This window comes from Mastigoproctus giganteus, chromosome 8 (genome assembly GCF_048544385.1).
Source record: "Mastigoproctus giganteus isolate SK-2022 chromosome 8, ASM4854438v1, whole genome shotgun sequence".
Lineage (NCBI taxonomy): Eukaryota > Metazoa > Arthropoda > Arachnida > Uropygi > Thelyphonidae > Mastigoproctus > Mastigoproctus giganteus.
Genome location: NC_143582.1, coordinates 1,511,648 through 1,531,010, shown reverse-complemented (window position 1 = coordinate 1,531,010; position 19,363 = coordinate 1,511,648). Strand labels below are relative to the sequence as shown.

The following is a 19,363-nucleotide window of genomic DNA, read 5'->3' as shown; positions in this document are numbered from 1 at the left end:
CCCGACGTGTAATTAATTACTTCACTGACTTACAGCGGATTACAGCGCAACTTGGACAAAATTTATATGTTCACGGTAGCTTAATCAGGGTGCTGTCTCCATTAATAACCCCCGAGTAGAGCTCATCCATCGGGGTCAATGAATAGAGAGGTAATATGATTAGCTGCGGTGCCAGGGTGTTTGTTAGAAGATAATCACGGAGGGGCTCTCTCAAACCACGTTCCTCCCCCATACGAGAACCACCCACTCCTAATAAATATTGTGTGCGATTCAAGCAAACATATTCGTGTATTATGATATGCTAATTGAGACACTTTTCTCCCTCATTTTGGGATTCTCCCGAGTTGAGTTTACCGAGCATTTAAATTAAAAATAAATTTCCTGTTTATAATGTCTGCCACTGTTCCTTCAGCCCTAAACCCGTTCGAAGTGGGTTCAGAAGTCTTACTTTGGGTTCAGAGAAAAGCACTTCGAAATAGACCACAGCAGTTCGCACTTTGAATAAATAACAGTTTCCTCAGCCATTGTAATTTTTCCTTCACTCAATCCCGCACCCCTACCTGATACTACAATTCCGAGATAACGCAATCTTCAACATTCCACTCCACCCGTAATTTGGCGAATGAAGCTCCAAAACTTTGGCGAGCATATCTGGGAACTCGCGAAAGATTGCAATTTCAGAATTCACTTTCGTTCATCAGATTTATTACGAACCGAGAGAGCGAGAGTGACAGTTAACCTCGATGAACGGCTGTGTGAGTTCCCTCTTGCTAATTCCGGCGATGCGGCACAGATGGGATAGCGATTGACTGCGCATTCAACTGACTGATGAACATCCCCTGATAGAGTCGGTTAATGAACTGGTCGATAAAATCTTCGCGTATTACTCGCACGGATCAGCGACCCTTTCTGTTGGGCTCTACTTTTCAGTTTGTCTGTCAGTTCAAAGGTCAACTAACATTTTCTTTCTTCTCCGCTATTGTTAATTATTTATTTATTTATCATTCCTCGTGTGATGAAGACGTAACCAATATTTTTCTACTTTCAGCTGCACTCCGGAGAGATCAGGAGAGGCTGAGCCAGGAGCCAGGTCAGAAGACACGTGACCACATATACCACGACGTGATGATGGAGGGCGAGCTGATTCTTCAGGTAATTTATTTCCTCAATTACGGATTCCTCCGTGGACGTTACATTCATAATACGCTTTTGGTCGCCCGGATGTTCATAATAGTGCGAGTGACAACTCTTAACTGCATCCATGAAGAACTTGATGATTTTCTTCATGAAGGCAGCACCCAGGGTACCCCACTACTACCAGGTCAGAGGAATTTACAGTAAATCACGAATATAATCGTTAGTCGTATTTAGCAGTCACGCGGGCTTGAACTACGGTCAGACTCAAAGAGCTTGTGCGAAGGCACTGTGCTCGTGACCATCCTGCTGTGTCAGCTTTCTTATAATGAGATATCTTTAATGGAAGAATGTTTAATGAACAGCGGCACTTTGACCAGGTGATGGGTAAGGATAGCAACCCTTTGAGTCGCGATCTGAATGATAGACCGAATAGGAGAGGGGTGAAATTTCACTGTCAAGTATATATGGATGCAAGTATATATTTTTTGCAGAAGGAAGAGACGAAAAGCAGTGATATTTTTTCCAACACTTCTACAATTGACACGAAAGAGATCTTAATATACATCGAGAAGATAACTGCAACCAAGGTGATTAAGTCCAGCAAGATGAGCAACAGTTCCTAAAGAACTACTGCTTTAATAATAGCATCAATTGGCCAGAAATTCTTATCTGAAATACGTGTTTGTTCAGATGGATTTCTTAAGATTAGAAATTAATCATAGTCTGGATAAGGGGGGGGTAGCTTTCTCGAAAAAGTTTGTTATTATTTATTCAGGTTTGACCGAACAGCGAATGCTCTAGGAGGGTTTAGTTCAGTATTGAGTGTTGAGAAAATCTTAGGCTTAGTTTAGAAACACGCACGTATTCGTTACATTTTTTTTTTTTTTTTTGGAAGATAAGAGCAAAAAGAACACATAAGCCAATGGGTTTTTAGGGGGTGTTCCCTTAAAAAATTATGAATATACAATTGAAAAATGTCCAGTTCTGAAATTGTACAGGTAATGTTCAACAGGAAAGACAGAAATAAATTGGAGTTTTTTTTGTACATTTCTTTACAGAAGACTTCGAAAAGCATCACTACTTATAACATCATTGTGGACATTTTTACAATTAAGTGAGGAGAGAAAAGAAAAATGATGAGATGTCTGCACAGAAACTATTTACCAACTGCCTCCTTTAACATTTGTACATTATTTCCATGTTGGTGTTTTTAAAATCCAGGCGTTGAGTGGAAGGTAATTTGAATCAGACATCCCTGGTGATGTGTTCAATTAGTAGTTTCTTGAACTGATTTAGTGAAGTGACATTTTCGATTTTTGCAGGAAGTTTCTTCCACGTTTTAGCACCTCTCTATTTTATGCTTTTCTGAAAAGCGGAATCTTCAGGTTGGCTTCATTTATCAGATTGTACGATATTTCCTCTTCGTCTGTGGTTATGAAAGAGGATCTGAAGAGAGGGGGAAAGTCTGCTGTCTTCATAGCATTGTAAACAAGGATCGCCTCGGCTTTCTGCAATAGCTGGTAGATGCTTAGGAGTCTCACTTCCTTCTATCTCGAACTAACCGATGCGTTCCAGGGAAAGCCCAAAATTGAACGAACGCATCGATTGAGAATGGAGTTGATTCTCGCAAGGTTTTCTTGGCTGGTGGTACCCCATGAGGTGATTCCATAGGTGAGGTGATTCCATAGCTGAATTAAAGAAAGGAATATTTGTTTGATTTGTCCGAGGATGATTCCATAGCTGAATTAAAGAAAGGAATATTTGTCTGAGAAGAGAAGGAGACACCCAGGCAGAGGCCCTGGCGAGTATTCCCGCTAGTGACGAAGTTTTCTTTCTTAGGGTTATCATTTGTTTTGCCCAACTTAGCTTATCATCCAGCCAGATTCCGAGAAACTTGGTTTCATTCACCCTTTCAAGTTGTTTTTCTTTGTATGTTACGTCGAAATCAATATTTAGTGGTTTGTTTTTCGTTCTAAACACCATATATTTTGATTTTTCTGGATACAGTATAAGCTGATTCTTTTGAAGCGAATTGTGCATCACAGAAAGCAAGGCAAAGATTTTGAGTTGGAGCTCATTAGGGTCTTTATCTGTGATTAGGATGGAAATATCACCGGCATACGCTACTAGGTGAGAAGATGGAAGAAGAGAGAGAAATTCATTGATGTATAGAACAAATAGGATAGGTCCAAGAAGTGAGCCTTGAAGTATTCCCCTGGAGAAATAACAGATGTCAGAGTATGATTGATTTGTTCTTACGACAAACGGCCGTTGGTAAGGTAGTTTTCAAGGAGAAGGTTAATTTTCCCTCTCAAGCCAAGGTTATTGATTTTGTTAAGTAGAATAGTATAGTTTATGCAATCAAAAGCTTCAGATAAGTCAAGAAACAGTGCTATAGCATAGTGCCCCTTTTCAAGGCTATCAATGATCCTTGAGCAGAAGTCAACGATTGGTGGATCTTTTAGAGCGATCTAAAAGATCAGTGGATCTTTTAGAGCGATAAGCATACTGTTGTTGATGGATGAGCTGATTTTCTTCAAGAAAACCCATGAGTCTGCTATGAAGAATTTTTTCGAGTAATTTGCAAAAACGGTTTCCCTTTGGAAAACTTAGGAAATTTGTTAAAATTTATAAACAAGTAATAGGAAACAAATTACTACTAAATATTCTGTAATTACTGAATTAAATTTAGCGCACAGAGCGTTTTCTTTAGCAAAAGCTTTTGAAATATTCGAGGCAAAATATCGGAATGTGAAATCCAGGTGGCGCCACTAATTCATTATAATTCAATACAGACTAAGTTCTTCCATTGTTTACAGCCTTCTGTCGTTCAAGTTTACTAAGTTATGAGAAAAATCGCCCGCATTAAAGCACTTTTTTCGAAGGAACTGCTAGTGTTTATAAATTTTTAAATACAAAAATTTCCTTTCATCATTCAGAGTTAACTTAATGAAACCAAACCTTTTTTTATATACATATTACGTTTTTTTTTTACTTTTCTTAATTTTAAGTCTACTTTTTAAAAATGTTCGTTTGTTGAGATCGAAATGAGTTTTTTACCAACCACGATCAACGCCGAGTTCACAGCGGTGGTGGTTGTGGCACACTCGCCCACTTTCCCAAACAGGTGAAACTTCTTTAGAAGGGTGTGAGAGTCGTATCCGAGGCAGGTCGGCGGCTTGGGTAGCTTCGGGGCACAGCGTAGACCCGTGTGGCGTTCGCATCTTCCAGACTAGGCGGGCAAGGGCTTCCTACAACATTTCGCCGACAGCGACGCCATTACGGCAGGTCATACGTCAAGCGCACAATGGAAGACGCATCGGAGTGGTGTAAATAAGTGGGGTTTCTGTGAAATTGGTTCCTTTGTGGTTCCGCAGTAGCGTGTCGGTGCCTGTGTCAATATTAGTGTAAAATGCCCGCCACGTGATTAGCCGGACGAGAAGAGGCACTCACTGCGTGCCCGTTCCGAGTCTTTCTCATTAGCCAGGTGTGATTAGTCTTATTTTATGCCGCGGGGCTCGTGGATTCATCTCATCGAAGCTTCTTCTTCAAATGGAAGCTTTCGGTGTTTGCTTCGTCAAATTTGTTACGACGGGAAAAGCAAAAAAGGTTATTATGGGGGTTTAGAAAACACTCGTGGAATTCTTACAGCCATCAATGTGAGAGTTTCTGTAGGTCAACAAACAAACAAACAAAACATTTCATTACGATTTTCACATTTACGGCAGAATAAACTTCGTCTACGAACGACGGTACCCCAGCGGGTGATTGCAGTAAAGCTGTTATTATTCACTGGGAAGGGGGGGGGGAGCTATTTGCGCAAGGCCTTGGTCATTGCGCCAGCGAAGCAATAAGTAATCAACTAAAGTGCAGTTAGCGCCTGCTAAATCAGTGACTTAGAAAGAAAGCCTCCTAATCCAAAGGTTGCAGGTTTGAGCCTCACTCTTGCTCCGTGTTGTTTTGAGCGGTTGATACAAACCGTTTTAATTCACGCATCCATTTCTATCGAATGACCTACGTGGATTTAGAACGGGGGGATCGCTTGCAACCATCCTGGCTTCCTTCTGGAAATTTGTTTCCATGGTGACTGACAAGGGGAAGTTCGGTTAATATTGTGCACGCTGATTTTTCCGAGATATTTCATTCTGCTTGTCATTCGCTGTTAAAAAACGAACTCCAATCATGTGGAATCGCAGGCCCACTTCTCTCCTGGATATGTGATTACAGTTATATCTCTATCCGAAAAGAACCATGTCCAGTAAGTAAAACAAATAAATCCCCCAAATATATGCCCCTAGAGAACCATCTCCGGTCCTTCTTATTCAAGACGAAAGTAAGATTCTGTCGTAATCAAGCCTTTGGCAGTCGTGACCCATCTAGTTTGCCAAATATTAATCAGTTCATTAAAACATTTAGTTTTTACCTTATTAATATCAGCGTCGGTGTTGATAATTATCCCGAAAATTTAAGCTGGTCTCTGTTTACCAATACAATAGCATAAACTTGTAAAAATCACAGTCCACGGGCAATGTTCCAGCAGGAACCTGTAGTGCAGATGCAGAAAAGGTCCTGCATACCATCAGTATGACCAGAAGCATAGTTTACTGAATGGAAATCATTTTGAACTAAACCAGACAGTGCCCACCCTATGGAACCATGCTCCTGAAGCATAGGTGACCATAGAGAGAAATACCGATTATAATATATGTACATAGTTTTGCGAGACAATCCTCAATAAGTACGTAATATTCTTACCATTGCGCTAGAAAATCCTTTAATTTCCGTGGCAATATTAAATAAATGAAAATGAAAATTAAGCTTGTCAATTGTAATCCCTAAATTTTAATTCCGCAACCATTACAAGTTGTTTATCACCTATTTTTATTTGAGGCGGCCAATTAATATCAAGTTTAGAACCAAAACCAATCATTTTATTAGCATAATTTATCACCCTTAGATCAGGCTAAAAGATCAGCAAGAACACAATTTACAGTGTTTTCCAAAACTTGACGAAAATCTCTGCTAATCGGTATGGTAAGATCGTCTGCATATATAATTATATTAGTAAATTCAAAATCTCTCGAAATCCAATCCTGCAAAACCAAATTCCATATAAATGGGCCTAATATTGATCCCTGAGAATAACCTCTCGAAATCTCCCGAGTAACCTGCACATGGTTTGACCACAACGTATGTATCAGAGAAACAGCTCCTAAAAAGGCAATACATTTTTTGTGGGCAATGAGCTGCACGAAGTCGTTCAAGGGTGCTTTACCACCATAGGAAATCGGAAGCGCCCTCGAAGTCAGCAAAAATTACCAACTTATATTTAAATACTGAGAAACTAGTTCCACCAAAGCATCCTTGCAGGACTTGCCAGCATGAAATCCAAATTTGTTAGAAGACATTAAATTGTGAAAGTTCTAAAAGTCGAAAAGCCATTAGTTTCCCAAGGTTGGCCAATAAGGCAATCGCGCGGTACTATCTGGGTTCTCTTAACGGTTTGTTGGGTTTACGAATCAGTTTTAATAAGGCCGCTTTCCAAACAACTGGAAAAAATTACACTCCAATAAACATTTGTTGTACAATAACATAAGAACGTGCATTCTTAATTTAATAAACCGTCCATTCCAGGACACTTCTTAACACTACGTTTCCTCGCAACATTATTTAAATGGCCAGGAAGAAATGGTCGATCCCAATAATCAGAAATGTATTGCAAATTGTCATTCCGGATTCTTGAATGTTCTCAGTTACAGGATCAATTGTGAGAAATAATTTGTCCAAAATATGTTTTACTGTGTCATTTCAATCAGTTGTCTTCTCCTCTGTATTACAAATAACTGTTTAAAAAACATTAGTATCAAAAGTTTAATTTCTAGTAGTTTTGTATTGAAGACTCCATGCGTTCTTATTTGTAGACGTTTGAATAAAATTAGCCCAAACTAATCGTTTCTGAAATGCAATGGCTTTAACCGAATTATTTTTAGATTAATATAATGCCTTAGAAAGGTTCAACCTCATAAGATGGCACATGTTGGTAATTTTGATATTTCCGCCTTGCCTGGTGCACCCTTTTACGCGAGGAAGATATTCATTTGACGATCACGTATGCTTGGTTATAATCTTCTTTCGAGGTGACTTATACAAAGTATGCAGCTTTTCTCAAAGATTTTTGAACCATCTCAACAATTTGAAGAGCGAAATTCATAACCACAGTGAGAAATGGAAGGAAACTTGTGAAATTCATAACCACAGTGAGAAATGGAAGGAAAGTGAGAGAAAGTAAGAAGGAGTGGGGAGATTGGGATGTTCGGGAGCGTGCACATTGTAGATACTCTGACTGGAAGAAGTGACGATCTCTTTCCGATTGAATAGCGGCGAATGCCGGAAGGGTTCGAACGTGGAGGTACAAGGAAATCGAGGCTCGCAGAGAAGAACCCTCCTCTGGTAACTTCTGTATTTGTTTAATTTCGACCCCCTAAAAAGAGCTAAAGTGGGTTGCTGTGTTGAAAGAAGTTAACCGGAGTAGTGGTTTTTTTTTCGTGTTCTATTTTCTTAATGCAAGAACAGTTGTTCGGGGGAGGGGGGGTTACATGAAGTGTGTTCGTTTCCGTGTTCGTGAAATCGTAGAAGTCGCCCAATCAGCAGAACATGAATCCCGTTAGCGCAGAGTGTACTTCCGAGTCGGAAATGCATCCGAGTTGCGTCATAAACCGGCTTCTCCCTGAAATCGCTGCACCTAAGTCACGCTCGTGCACTTGGCTAATGGTTGCAGCACACCGCGGACCTGTCAACGCTTGTAAAAGAACCTCGCATAGGTGACGACGTAATATCTGCTTCGGGTCCGAAGCGAACGCTGCTTGGTAATGCGTCCAATGACTACAGATATGTGGAGTTCCAGACGAGTGTGTGGCCGATTATTTATTACTAAGAGGGTTGTTTTTTTTGTTGGAGCCAAAAATGGGAAACCGCAGACTCCGAAATCACCTAATAACTGAGAGTTTTTTTTTTTTTTTGTCTTTTGTAAATGTTTCAAACACATTTAAAAAAAAAAAAAAGAAATCCGTATACTTTAAATTGTACATTTTAGTGTGCTGTGTTAGTCAACTTGTATTGAATATTATATTTAAATATAATATTCAGTAAAAAAAAAATTAAAAATTAGCCGGATTTCTAACCACTATTTATTAAAGTAGCGCGTGTGGTAGAAAATGTTGCCTGCCCGGGAGATACCAGGAACAAGTGTACAATTTGAGGCAAAGGCGGCGACCCTTTTAAACACAAAAGCGTGTCCTGGTTCGAGCCTCATAATTGTGGATTCATGTGTAACAAAGATGACCTGATGATAGCGAGTGGAGTAGGAGGCGGGGATAAATTCCTTCTTTTGAAGTCTGAAATCTGTAGGATAGAAAGAACAGTTCTTCACTAACCGTTTCTGTTGGCAGAGAACAGCCTACCTTTTTTGGTGCCCGTCGCACAAACAAAATCCCTGGCAATCCCTGCTTTTGAAAAAGGGATCATGCGTTCTTCATAAGTTTTGCTTTTACCAAGAGGGAGTTGTTGTCAAGAGAATACTTGAAGGTTACAATTTTGCCACATATTGAGCATTGATAGTGGCTCATGGGACAAATAGTTCATCTCGCCCGAAGGCTTTCAGTAATTAAAGTGCGTCTGGAGATCCAGCTGAGGACGAGAACTTGTGGATACAGGAAGGCGCCACCACATTTACTTCGAGTTTCTTTCCCTGTCGAAGTGTTTTTGCTGTTTCCTTAATGTCGCCGGTTTTTTGGACCCGGTGATGGTGTGGTCTAACGATCTTCTCGATTGTTTCGCCTTTCTTGCGGGGCCCTTTCCTTCCTCGCGGTGACTCTATTAGGGTTCGGAGCGAGGCGTGGTGATACAAACAGTACACCACCCGATCTCACTTTCTTTCGTTCGTGATAAATGGCCTGACACGTTTCGCGTTTTCTGCGTAGCGAAGGTACGGCCCACACCTTGGCACCTCCGCTCAAATAACATCTCGGATTGAAGAGATGCATTTCGCCCTCTGCGCGCGCGGTAATCGTGTCGGGAATTGACAAGGAATTCTTGAGCCAGCATTAAGAGAAGCATTTCGGTTTACCCTTTCCTCTTCAGGGGTCTTCTCTAACGCGTTTTCAGATGGGAGTGGCGATCGATTTTATTGATAAAATTACGCAGAAATGTTTGCGTATCGATTTTTCTGTTTCTCTTTCGCTTTTTTTAGAGGTTAATCCATTGATTTGTGGATTAATTTATACAGCACTCGGTTTGCTCAGTAAGGGACTCAGTTGAAGCTTGTAGTATAGTAGCTCAAATGGGTTGAGGATTGCAAAGTTAGAAGAAAACTGGTCTTACAATTGCGAGAATTAATTTTCAGTGTTCTAATTGGTGACCCAATCATGGGCTCACCCAGCTAAAGAGTTATACACGTCTCAGATTCGTACCCGATGTGCTTCATTGATACGTCTTCTTTTTGACAGCGGTCGGGCATATTTTGAGAATAAACTTACAAGATTGCGATTTGATTTCTAGTAACTCACTATAATGGAGAACATACATTTTTACAATGTTAGTAAATATTCAGAAAATGACAATCAATATTTATTATTATTAATGAATTAAGTATTTTTCCAACGTAGAGTTCGAGGGATGAAATGCAGCTTCCAAGGTTGGATTTTATTAAGAAAAATAAAAAAAAACTTCTTTCTCTTGGTAAACCATATAACCAGTTTATCACAAACCATCTCGATTTTTTTTTTTTTTTTTTGCCTTTAATTTCTGTGCAATGCGGTTTTAGCGGAAATATATGTGGCAGAAGGTTGTTCGAAAAGCACAAGACAAACGAGAAAGAAAAATTAGCATAACTCTTGGTTGGTGCTGCCGTCTAGTGACGCAAAGAAATTACACTGCCAATAAAAAATATATTTGTCATACCACCGCAATGAAAATATGCGCTTCTGGAGGAAATAAACGCGCTGATTCCGAAAATCACCATAAAAAGTCTCTCTCACGTCTACATCAAAAGATGTACCAACGTTTAATGTTACAATAAAGTGATTTATACGTATAATTCAAGTTTGTAATACAAGTGTAAAAAAATATACGTTCTCTATAACTCATTTCACTTAAGAAAAAATATCATAAATCATAGTGAAATAATTATATTACAATAACATATAAACAGCATACTTGTAATTGTCCTTAAAAAATTTGCTATTCTCTTGTATTCCTTCACAAGGAACCAGCAGTAATCCCTCATTATTACAGGATCCCAGCGACCTTGGTACAGCTTTTCCATCGTGGAAATATCTTGATGAAACCGCTCCCCTTGTTCATCACTCACACTCCCAGATTTTCGGGGAAAAATTCGAGATGAGAATAGAGAAAATGAATTCTCAACAACATTCAACAGCCCATGTTTTTGTAGCACTCGAGTAAATTAGACACTAACATTTCATAGTTTTCTTCTTTCCTATTATTAAAACCATGTTTTATGAGTAATAGGAAAGCCTTAAATGATTGCCAAGCTGCCAATTCAACCTCCTTTAACTGGGTTTCAAACACATCGTCTTTCAGGAGTTTCCTAATATTTTTTTGTGAAACACCCCTGCAAACCGATAACCTTAAGATCATTGCATATGTTCCAACCATAATCCTGGTATTTTATAGCATGTAGAACCTTAGACCTGCTTTCATGACTTTCTCTAAGTCCAACTGAATGAAGTACAGGAACTGATGGAAATTTCTTTCCATTATGAAGAAAAACTACTTTTAAAACTTAATTTTGAGGTATCTTTGAATAAACGCCATTCATCTGACTTATGCACAACACCTAGTTCTTTCAGAAATCCATCTTTGCAAAAACACATACTGTCCTCCGTAGCAAAATAGTTCGGAAATTTTTCTTATCTTATTCGAAACACGGGAATCTTTTTTCCTGTATTTATTTATTTTATTTTATGAAAACCCCAAACACGAAAGGTATCAAAATCTATAGTACTTAGTACCGTGCATGGGTTGAAGGAGAAGTATGGGGGGTGGGAGATGCCGGAAACTTTGCTCTAGAGACTAAACATGGGTTTCACCACTTCAAGCCTCCAATAAGCAAAGTGGTGGTATTTCACCGGTTGATGAAAGTCATCTACCACCTACAGTATATCATCAAAACACTGCTGGACAAATTAATCAACTTGTTGTTATTATTATTATTATCCGTTTATTAAGAAGAAACTGGGGTGACCCACAAGAAACTGTGGGTCACCCCGGGACGGCAGTATGCCAGGAGGGTGAGAGATTTACATACTGAGGTGCGAGGAACCACATGTACAATGTATAAGAGTGCCTGCGGGCTCGACCCGCGATATTTACAAAATTGAACTTACGTACGCTTCAAATAAAACAAAGTTTATAGCAATAGACATCTTAATTTTTAAAAATATAAACAAATAAATAGAAAAAAATAAAAATAAAAATGCAGCAGGCAAAAAGTCCAGGTGTAGGCGGTCGTCACAGGTTCAATAGTTGGTAACAGTTCTTGAGGCATTCCTTTCTGTAGAGCTTGTCCTCACAGAACTTATCAGGGTTGATGCCTAGTTTATTATAGATTTGGAGGCAGTTGGCCGGAAACATTCCCCTAAGGGAATCAATCTTTGTAAGTGTAAACCGGAGATGGTGGCAGGAGTCGCGGCGTTCACCTCTTGTCTTCTTTGTGCCAGAGATTAACGTGGATACAGATGGAGTATCTATTCGCCTGTGATAAGCCGAGCTAGCATGAGTACGTTTCTTGTCGTAATGAGAAGTCTCCAGGGAGTGGTCCCTAGATTAGCTTTTTGACTACTTAGATATGGCAGGGCTCCAACTAAATCAGAAAAAGTCATCCCAAATATCTATAACCAAGAAGCGGAACAAAAATGATATTTAAGCTCTAATAAATGGCAAGGTCACAACGGTTTCAACTCACACAGACCCTGGTCTCACCTGGGACGGAAACCTTACTTTCCAGGACCATTTCGTATATATACAAAAAAAAAAAAAAAAGAAAAAGAAAACATATGCAGCCTTCTGGGCGATCCGACAGGAGCTTATTGGCTGCCAAAATACGTCCCTAATATGCAAATACTGTATATTGAAAGGTGTCTCACGCCCATCGCTTTATACGTGTCTAAGTTATGGTCCTCAGCCCCATCAAGTATTGTAAAGAAATACCTGGCAATTTAATATTGGGTTCTGAGGTGGTTGAACAGGATCCATGGGAACCCGTTCACCATCTCTAGATCTATTCTGCATGCAAACATGAACATGATACCATGGAAAATCAGAATTCTGGAAAAGAACCTCATCACTCTTGCCCAACTATTAACTAATAGGATTGATTCTCCCAACGTGCAAGAAATAATCTTAACCTCAAGCACCCATCCAAGAGAGTGACATAAACAACGGTGTAGGTCGACTCTCACCAACTTTGTCCGCCTTCATGATATGTTCCCAGCAAACATTATGGAACATTTCAACAATCTGCAAATTAACCCAACGAACTATTGGATGACAAGAATTACAGGAAGAATATCCTGGAAGACTTGCATCAAAGCGCGACCTCCAGTGAATCTCGACAAACACGATCAAGTCACTCCATCTACCAGTCCATCACATGCCATCGATAGACGCATAAAATTCTCTGAAGTTTAAGGCTGTCATTTAATAGATTGAATTTATATCGAACTTAATTAATTCTCGGTATATATATTCAAATATAAGTTTTCTCCCTCTTGTAAATATGTATATACTGTATATGCTATCCCAACTTCAGGTTATGAAACATTATCTATTGTCCTTTTAATGTACAGTATGTATGTCTTTTTCACTTATAATTCTATGTACATCCTTCTAGCCAACCAGCTATACAGGGGTGAAATCAAGCTTAATAATAAACTGAATAATAATAAGTATATTCCACTGCTGTAACCTAGAACCTAACATATTCGGAGGAGAGATTTACAACCCTGAGAACATGTCACCATCAGTTAATACTTGGAAAACCTTGGCACAGACTATAAAAATCCTCACCGAAAAAGCCAAGTGTACTCTCTTCAAATTGTAAATTGTTGCATCGAAATTTGAAACTATGAACCACAGGTAGAAAACAGAGGTCAGAATCGATTGCTAAGATTGATAGAATTAGTTTATATCTGTTAAAATAAATTAGTATGTCATACATTACTGACCGTATTTTGGTGTGACGTAACTTACCCTATATTCTAACTGTGACGTGATGTGAAACTATCAAGGTGATTTTCGAAATCTACGCATAAAAATTGGTTAAAAACAGCATTTAAGTTCTTGGAGGAAAAAATTGTGTTGTTGGCTAGTGTTATTTGGCATCCCGCTTCACCTTTGCTGGAACACTCACTCAGAAACAGGATATGTAGCCCCACCCATAACATAACCGCACATTTCTTGATAATCCTTCACAGACCACGTCCTTCACGTAGCACCCTATTTAAATTACCTTTCAAACATTGATAAAACCATCGAAATTAGATTTATAGCATTTCTTTATTATAGAAAAAGGTCACGTGTTTTTTAGATCAAGATATACACTGCCCTACCATTAATATCCGGACACCTGCCTTTAGACAAAAAAAAAGAGCTTTTACTGTGTCATTTAATATTTTGTGCTGAAACTTTTTGCTTTTATGATGGCCTTCAATCTTACTCTCAACCAACTTTTTAAAAATGTCAGGTGTGTTCCTCCACTCGGCCTTGTTGTTTGGGCGATCTCGACGTGCACTTACTTGACGATCCAATACACCCCCAAAGATGCTCGATAGGGTTCAGATCAGGACTCTGGGCTGGCAAAATCAACTTTTCCACACCCATGTCCTCAACTCTGTTACAACCCGAGCAGTATGGCATGGCTCGTTGTCTTGCTGATACAGGTATGGGCCTTCCCCGAAGTATTGCTAAAATGGAAGTGTATAATTGTCCTGGTATTGCACAGCATTCATGGTTTTGTCAGTAACGACCAATGGGACCAAGTCAAACCATGAAAGGAGCCCCATACTAGGATGCTGCCTCCACCAAACTTCATTGTTCGGAGGATACAATCAGGAAGGAACTGTTCCCCTGGCATTCGCTACACCCAGGAACGGCCGGTTATCAGAGTGGTAGAGTGCGAACCTCGAATCGTCTGTCCATAGGACTGTTTTCCACTTTACGGTCTAGGATTCGGGCTCCTTACACCATGTTAATCAGCGTCTAGCATTTTTTGAGGTGATCAGTTCTGTTCAACTATTGAGCTAATTCTGTTGAACGTGTCATCTTGCATTTTGCAATTATTTGTTCGAAGCCCAGTGTGCATATTTAAGCAGGTTCTCTGGCGTGTTGCATGCATAGGACCTGTTTCCCCATCCATGGAGGGGTAGTAGTAGTAGTAGTAGTGGCATGTGATGCAAAAAAGCAAGTGTGAGCTTATGCAGCATCAGCCAAAAAAAAAAAAAAAAAAAAATCACCATTCCCTCCAAATGCCTGTCCAGTTCCTCCTTAAATTTATTCAACCTATCAACTTTCACAACGACAGATGGAAGTTTGTTCCAGCAATTAACCACCCGCTGGCTAAAGGCAAATTTCCGCACATCTATTCTACATCTGTCTTTTTTAAATTTGAATTTATGCCCCCTTAGGTTCGTAATCTGAACAAGTGGAAGGATCCCATCAGAATTCAGTGTGCTCAACCCATTCAGGGCCTTATACACCTCAATCAGATCACAGCGCAGGTGCCTAGTCTCCAGCCACTGCAATTTGCAGAACTTAAGTCTCACTTGGTAAGAGGATCCCTTCATTCCCCTCACCAATCTTGTTGCCCTTCTCTGTACACGCTCAAGCAAATCTACATCCTTCCTAAAATGAGGCCTCCAGACCTGTACGCAGTACTCAAGGCGTGGCCTGACCATTGCATTATACAGAGGGATAATCACCTCCTTTTCCCTGCTAGAAAAATTCCTATAAATCATTGACAAAACCCCATGACCTGCCCTGGCAGCCTGTCTGCATTGCTCAGAAAACTTCATATTTGACTGCACAATTACTCCCAGGTCTTTTTCATTTTCTACCACCTTAAGTGTAGTACCACACAGTTGGTACGTTTCTCTGGGGTTACTTCTACCCATATGCAGTACTTTGCATTTGCCAAGGTTGAACTTCAGTTGCCACTTCTTAGCCCATCTGCCCAAATTTTCTAGACCCCCTGTTCCAGTAGCACACTGCCATTACTGTCATTAACAACCCTGCCAACCTTTGTGTCATCTGCAAACTTCGACACTAAGCCTGATATACCTTCATCGATATCATTGATAAATATACAAAACAACAGAGGACCCAACACCGAACCCTGTGGGACTCTACTAATAACATTAGTCCACGAAGAGCAGCACCCATTAATTACCACCCTCTGTCTTCTCCCACTTAACCATCCTTTGATTCATTGTAGCAACTTACTCTTAATACCATTCTGCTCCAATTTGTACAATAGTCTTCCATGCGCAACAGTGTCAAAAGTTTTCCTGAAATCCAAATAGATGATGTCAAAATTATTTTTTGCCTCCAGTTGCTTTGTACCCACATCATAATAACCAATCAAATTTGTCAGACAAGACTTTCCCTTAACAAACCCATGCTGTGTCTGAATTATTGCTGCAGTCTTGTCTAGATGATCCTGCATCTAGACAAGATCTGCATAGGATTTGATAGGATGTCCGGATATTAATGGTAGGGCAGTGTACATGTAAAATTATGAATATAATAAATTGCACATAGATATAAACTGTAAAATTTAAAAATAAGGAAAGGTTTCAGACTTCATTTTTTGAACGGTAACTTTTTTAAAGCATGTTGTTAACGGTTCCTAGTTTGTCGCGCATGACAGGTTGGATTTCACCTTTGGTACTTCGGCTGGTTGGAAATAATTTTGGAATACCCACGATGTGGACAGACCATCGATGAATATTTTTCATAGCTGTGCCGAGTAAAATGTGAATTGAAGTGGTGTTGTAAATGCTGTAGCTTTAATTAAGAGCTGTAAATTACTGATATAAGAAATCTCTCTTGGGGAATCAAAATACAAAAGCTTCTTAAATCTTTAATAAAAAAATAAAATGAAAACAGTAACAGGTGCAATGTAATAATAAACAAGTTACTACAGAATAAAACTTTAATGAATGGAATATTAATGAACAAGTAGTTCCAGGATTTCCAAAACATTGTGGGTAAAGTTTATTATCCCGCGTTATAAAATAAACGGATGACATTGTAATTCGCACGTTATACATATTATGGCACATTTATTCCGATTTATTCCACAGAATCCGCGGCGTGATTTCGTATTGATCGGAAATGCACGAGCAGATCGGAAAATTGTTCATGTTTGTTAATTGGCCCACACTAGCTGAATATATAAACAGAATCGCGCACGCCATCTCATGAATACATATTTATTTAAATTCAGTTTCGTTGTCCGTGATTAATTATGAGAAAAGTTTAATTATTGATTCCACGAATTACCTTTAGCACACTTACAATATTAAGCTTGCTGTGAAAGCACTCGTCATACTCGTATAACGAGTTCGATCACTGTTTTTTTTTTTTTTTTTTTTTTTCTGCTCGCACACACTGCAGAAATAATACGCTGTAAGAACATCTCGGAAAGAAATTTCAGAGGGCGCTGTAGCAGTTGACAACAAAATGGATGGAGAATTAGAATCCGTGTAAAATTAAAACAAATGGAAAATGAGATTAGTATGGCATAAACTTTATTAAAGCATAGATAATTTTAATGATTAATTTAATTTAAGCTAGAAGTAAAATCCAGACTATTGTAAAACCCGTTAATTTTTTCCAGTTATTCTTTATATCTTTGCACATGAATTGAGGGATATTATGTCTGAAGTCATTATAAAGAAGCACTTCAAATGATATTATTAACTTCTGTCATACTCTCGCAGGTGGCATAGCGCCCTTTGGAACCCGCCCTTTCCCCACAACCGTGGGGAAAGGGCGAGTTCCAACGGAGTTAACCAGTCACCATAGTGGTTTATTTCCCGAAAAATTGGGTTTTTTCATCCAGCAAACCGACCGAAGAATACATGTAATTACAAACACAATGTACCAACCTCATAGTTGCTTAGTTGCCGTACGCACATCGCACCTCTTCGTGTTCATTGGATTCATATGTGTTTGTACACAGTATCTTGTATACAATGTCTTATTTGTGCCCTCGTAAGTGCTCATTAATTCCTGGATTGTGTGCCAGGTTTGATTTCATTACAGAGATTTCAGGATTTAAGAGATAAAATGAATTTCTGTACCTGTTCAAGGATAAAGAATAATAGTGTAAGCTAATAGATGTATTTCGCTGTTTCGGGTAGCTGTATATCATCGTGGCTTAACTCCAGTAGCCTCTTAGTTTAGTAACTTATTAACCACCCGGTTACGCTTGTTGGCATCGTTTTATGTGGTAACAGCAAACTTCTGACGTGATGCTAGAAGCGTTCGTGATAAAGATCAGCAAACATTCCCTGTCAGCTTCACTTCCTGGCGTGATTCGGTAAAAGGCAGAAAATACTTTTTTTGTATTCATTTGCGTTCACCATTGTGTAAACGTTGGAATCAAAACTGCATCCATGATCTCGTTTAAGTGAGCAGCGCCACCTATTGCAAATAATACCAGCAATTTCAATTTAAATGGCGTGCATATCGATCTTTACACACATACACAGAAATGTGAGTACATGCCTAGAATCTCGTCGAGTGCTAATCTCCTGCTGACGGCCGACCTTAAGGTTCATCATTCCCTCCCTCCGACTGCTTCATACAAGACTGTCTTCAGCCGGTCGCCACCATTCCTCAAGCCGACGCCGCCTTAGGCCAATAACCCTACAGCCCTCGAGCAATAAACACGGCAGCCTACTGGACACTATGTGGGAAGCCGCCAGATGTCACAGGAGCGGTGAGATTGAGCGCGCGGGCTGAATTCTAATCGGGTCTTTAAGCCTCTGGACTGACATCGAAAATAATCTCCTCCGCAATTTCTGACCATCTTCGCGATGTGCGTTTGCAATTTCTCTTGTTCTTTGACGGCTTACGGTCATTTGTCACCTGCCGTCCCTTCATTCGCCGCACGAGAAAATTAATTTTGTGCGCGTCCCTTTTTTTATGATTATTGCTCCGAATATCTGTTGGTCCTCGAAATTTAATACTCAGAAACAGTTTAAATTTTGAGCCTCGCGGACTATTAAATGTTTGGAATGCCTCGTTTATTGCTGACAGCCAGTTTGACTCGGTGCTGGTCCTCAAAATGTAATGTTTATAAATAGTTTGAACCTTCTCTTAGTTTAACGACGCCGTCTATAAAATGCAACTTTCATTAAACTACTGGATAACAATCTGTTTTGAAACATTTCTTAGTCTCATAATCAACTTCCCTTGCATGAATGGTAGTATAGTGGACTCTCGATAACTGGAAGTTGAAGGAAGACGAAAAATACTTCGAGTTATCGAATTTTACTGCTGTTCTGTTTGATATTTTTTTAAATAAAGCGGCCAAAAATACAGAAGGTCCTGTTGATAGAAATTTGTCTTCACTTAGAGATAAGTTGATTGTTGGAGCAGACTTCCATCTTGTGTTGTGGAAGCTTATTATATATTAGCACAGATTTGTACAGTTTAAACTTTACATACACTTGAAAGAATCAAGAACATCTCAATACAACAGTCTACTAGATATAGTTTCAGTACTATTAAGGACCTCATGGATATAATATTTTCTGCCACCGCGTTTTTCAACCGAATTTGTACTTCCACTTCAATTCTTAAACCCTTGGAGGAGCCGTAAACAAGGACTGCCCCCATTCGTCTCAAGCTTCTATATCTTATTTTATCTGATCAGCTTCTCTAGCAGATTACCTTACCTCCCATGCACTGGCGGTTGCCACTATACAGAAGATTGCCTTCCACATCCATAAATCGATGTGAGAAGTATCCAAGAACTCTCTTTTTTAAAAAAAAAACTAAGAAGTTTCCATTGTTGTCTCCGGACACTCAAGACTTGCTCTGGAAGATACTGCTAACCTAGTACTAACTAACCTTACCAACTGGGCTAAGATTAACAAACTGCACATCAATCCTCACAAGACAAATATGATGATTTTTA

General features: G+C 39.4%; 1 protein-coding gene across 2 annotated transcripts in view; it reads left to right on the top strand.

The window, feature by feature from the left end:
- The window catches only part of LOC150081192 (uncharacterized), a 211,284-nt gene that overhangs the window by 142,550 nt on the left and 49,371 nt on the right, over positions 1-19,363 (top strand). For both annotated transcript variants that reach the window (XM_090378861.1, XM_090378860.1), the window contains exon 3: positions 1,049-1,152. In XM_090378861.1, the coding sequence (XP_090234987.1) occupies positions 1,049-1,152 (104 nt within the window). The remainder of the gene's footprint in view (positions 1-1,048; positions 1,153-19,363) is intronic.